At 62.4% G+C, this 4141-nt stretch overlaps 1 protein-coding gene across 1 annotated transcript; it reads right to left on the reverse strand.

Annotated features, from left to right (window-relative positions):
- Window positions 1–2045: 2045 nt before the first annotated feature.
- Window positions 2046–4094, reverse strand: HLX (H2.0-like homeobox). Its single transcript, XM_014950592.1, has 2 exons — window positions 3707–4094; window positions 2046–2929 (listed from the first exon to the last, which is right to left on the reverse strand). Exons 1-2 carry the CDS (start codon window positions 3956–3958, stop codon window positions 2576–2578), a joined length of 606 nt encoding a protein of 201 aa, XP_014806078.1. The 5' UTR covers window positions 3959–4094; the 3' UTR covers window positions 2046–2575.
- Window positions 4095–4141: the final 47 nt, after the last annotated feature.

Below are 4141 nucleotides of genomic sequence, written 5' to 3' on the forward strand. Positions count from 1 at the left end.
GGAAGCGCAGATTCCTCTAACCCAAGGGAAGAGAAACTCTTTTCCCGACGCGCTTTTCCTTTCTCATCTGACAAGAGCCATCCCAAACCCCGCTCTCCCGCACGGCTTGGTCTTTAGGGAAAGAAAAAAAAAATCAACAAAAAAAACCAATAGGCAAACGAATTCCTGCGTGTCCGTGAGCCGCACCGCGGTGGTTTATCGGGGGAGAGAGAGTCGTGTTGCGCTGGACTTGGGGAGCCCGGCGGCTTCCCTTGCTCTTGGGGGAGTTTATGAGCCCTGCGCCCATGGGCTCAGCAGCGGCCCGAGGGACAGCCGCTTTCTGGGGCTAGAAGCGAACTGCAGGGCCCGCTCCGCGCCCCGAAAAGCCATGACACCCCCCCCAACCCTGTTTTCTCCCTGACAGTGTCTCACAGGCAGAACCCTTCCAGATCCTTCCCCCCGATGCCGCTTGCCAGGCTGTCCCAGCAGGATTCAGTCGGGGACGGCCCCCTCTGGACATCCTCTTGCCCGGCGTGACTCCGGCGGAGCCTCTGCCCTCCCGGTGACACCTTATTTACCCCTTCCCCCGTCCCCTCTCGGCCCAGCGAGCCGGCCTCTTGCCTTGCCGTTTGCCCCAGGTCCATTTCCCCCAGGGCTTGGGGATGCTGTCGGCATTTCCTCCTCCATCACCTTTCTCAGGTGTTTGCTCCTGGCGGAGTCCCCCCCCTGCCAGCAGAGGTGGCCCCGAGGAGCGTGTCCTCCCCCCCAAACTCCCCCCACACCCCACACCCCACACCCTGGCACGGCTGCTCCTCCAGCACCCGGTTCTGCCGGGGCAGCTTTTGTTGGGACCCCACCCCGCGCCCGACAGCCCGGCACATTCCTGCCTGATTTATGGCAGCAGGATCTGCTGGCCGGAGCGCCCCGGCACGCAGGCAGGCACGCCACGCCGGCTCTGCCTCTCCCGCCACCGGCAGCCCCGGCCCAGTGCAGTTTCTGCCCGGAGGCTGGTGGATAATCCCACCCCCCCAGGAAGGGTGTCGGAGCAGGGGCTGTGGGGGCAGGCGCTGCCTGGATGCCGCGGGGATGGACGCTGCAGCCCTTGTCCCATCCCCGTCCCCTCGGTGCCGAGCGGCACCCGCTTTTCTCAATGACAACTCTGAACAACTGCCAGTGGGGCCGTGGTGGCCGGGAAGGGGCTATAAATACGACCACGTCACTTGGGAGGCACGACGGCGGGGCCGCCAACCGGCACGTTAACCGGGTCACCGCTACGCCCCGCATCCCGCGGGTATGCCCGGCATGGCACCGGGAACGGGGGGCTGCCGTCACCCTGGCTGTGAGCCCCCTCCCCCCCCCCCGGGGGGGCGGGCCCCCAGCCCCGCCGCCCCCGCTGGGGGGGGGGGAGAGGCCGCCGTGACCCCCCCCCCCTCCCGCCGCAGCCCCGCAGGACTCCGCGCTCCCACACCGCCCCCGCGCCGAGCACAGCGCCTGCGTGACGTCACGGCGCCGTCCCCCCCCCCCGAGCTGCACCGTCACGCCGTGACGTCACTACCTCCCCACCCCGAAGCGGGGGACTTGGGGAGGTTGTACACGAAAATCGGGGCCACAGCAGCAACGCACAGCAAACACCCCCTTCCACCCCAAAAAACGGCCCCGCCGACCCTTGGCAGCGCCCCTGGAGGTCCCGGGGGGTCGGAAGGTCCGGTCCCGCCTTGCGTCAAAAGCCACCGCACCAGATACGCGGGCGTATGCGCGCCCCTGCGCATCTACAGATGCCATTGGCAGCTTTCTCACCGGGGGGGCACAATTTTGGGGAATCAAATCCGGCCCTTGTCATCGCCTCCTCCATTAGAAAAGGAGAGGGGGAAAGCAGGAAAAAAAAAAAAAACAACGCAAGCAAAAATCAAAGCAAACAAATAAACAAACAAGATAAAAAAAAAAACAGTCCGCCCCAAAAACAAAAAAGGAGAAGGCTTCCGCGGGAGGCTTTCAAGGCGAGGGGTGGCGGGGCGAAGGAAGCGGGGGGCAGCCTCATCAGCCCCCGGTCAACAGACTGACGTGGCTACAAACCATAGCAAACATTTTATTTACAGGAGATAGATATATATATATTTATATATTTTGTCAGTGCAGTATTTCTTGGCCGGATTATTCGAAGCAACACGTTGCAACCGATGAGGACGTTTGGCAAAAATACTTCACATTGTAAATTGCTTGGGGGCTTGGGGGGCGGGGGGGGAAGAGAGGGATTTCGGAGCACGTTCTCGGAGTCCCTCGCTCAGATTTTCCTGGAGAGGACAAGGGGCGGGAGACGGAGAATAAAATAAAATTAAAAAAAAAAATAATAATAGAGAAATCCCGCTCTCCTGCGAGCAGCCTGAAGGGAACGGCGGCCGCCTCCCGCACAGCCGTCCCGGGGCCGGGGGTCACTTCTCCGCCCGCGTCCTCGGCTCCTCTCCCCGGGCCGGGCCGGTCGCTGGCCGCGGGCGGGACCGGGCCGGTGCCGGGTCGCCCTTTCCGCGCTCCCGGGGCGAAGAAAGGGAGATAAATTAGCGCTCATGTCCCCGGGGCGGGCGCGGCGGGGCCGCCCCGTCTATAGGCCGCTCCGCGGGTCGGGGCTGGCGGCGGCGGCGGCGGGCGGCGGGGAGGGGAGGCCGGTGCTGCCGGAGGATTTGCCGAGCCCGGCGGCGGCGGGCAGGCTCCGCTCGGCGCCCTCAGTCCGTTCCGTGTCGCTGGGGGCCATGTCGAGGGAATCGGCGTCGCTGCTGTCGCTGTCGCCTTCGGAGCGGCTGGGGCTGCGCTCGGGCTCCCCGGCGGCGGCGGCGGGCGGCCCGCTGGCTCGCTGGCCCTCCGGCTCCGGTTCCGGCGGCGGCTCCTTGTCCTTCTGGGCCTGTGCCTCCTTGGAGTGCCGCCACTTCATCCGCCGGTTCTGGAACCAGACCTTCACCTGCGGCAGCGCCGCCCTTAGACGGGAGGCACGGCCCCGGCCGCGCACCGCACCGCGCACCGCACCGCGCACCGCACCGCGGGGAGAAAAGGAGGCAGCGTCCTCACATCCCTCTGCCCCCACTCTTACGCGACTAAGGTGGCTTTATATATTTTTTCCTTCTTCTAGTTCTTGTGTTTAAATACCAAACGCCACCCTCCCCGTCTGCTCTGTATTTTTTTTTTTTTCCCCCTCTCCTTCTACTTCTTCCAGGAAACCAAACCTTGCTCAAGAAACCACAGCGTTATACAATTCTGTGAGCTGCGGGCCCTCAATAGTGGAATCATTACAGAGTGGCGTTTAATGATTCCGTTTGAAGAAGAGTTTTCGCTTCCCCAGAACTAAGGATTTCACAACGCGGGGAGAGATTTAGAAAAAAAAAAAAAAAAAAGGACATTAAAAATAGTGTGCTCGCTACTACTTCCTTTGACCTAAACTGCCTCCTGCAGCGAGTTGCACTTCAATAAAGCGCACGCTGCTGGCCCGCCCCGGCCCCCTCGCCTCTCCGCCCGGCCTGCTCCGCGCTGGCCAAAACAAAGGCGAAAGTTTCGCGCCGGGCCGCGGAACCTGCGCGCAGGAGGTGCTCGGGGCGAGGTCCCGCTCCTCAGCCGGCCCCGCCAAAGATTAAGGAAGGGAAAACGCTTCGCAACCGCCTTCACCACCACCCACCCCCCTCTCCCCCCCGGTATCCCTCCAAACTGGAAGTAAGAATTGAAATAAAACCGAAGCCGTTCTTACTTGAGCATCTGTCAGCCCCAGCATCGCCGCCAGTTGCTTTCTGTCCGGTTTAGTGACGTATTTCTGGATTTCGAACCGTTTTTCTAAACCTTTCCTCTGCAGGTTGGAAAAAACAGCCCTGGACCAGGAGCGTTTCCTCTTGTACGTCTGGGGCAGCGTGTCCTTGGTTAGAACCGCGTAGGGACCTGGCGGGAGGGGGGGGCAAGGGGAGAGAAAAACAGGGGAGAGAGAGAGAGAGGGAGAAGGCGTCATTAATACCGGTGCCTGAAAGGGAGCCTTAAATCCATCAAAATAAGAGCAGGACCGCGGTGTGCAGGGAAGGCCCGGGCCAGCCTGGCCCTGCCTGCCGGCTGGGTACAAGTCCTGTCACCCTGCTCTTCCTCGGGCGAGGATGGAGCGGTTTTGCACCCGAATTTCTTCCTCTCTCCCCTCTCC

The sequence above is a fragment of the Calidris pugnax genome, unplaced genomic scaffold (genome assembly GCF_001431845.1).
Source record: "Calidris pugnax isolate Ruff unplaced genomic scaffold, ASM143184v1 scaffold24, whole genome shotgun sequence".
NCBI lineage: Eukaryota > Metazoa > Chordata > Aves > Charadriiformes > Scolopacidae > Calidris > Calidris pugnax.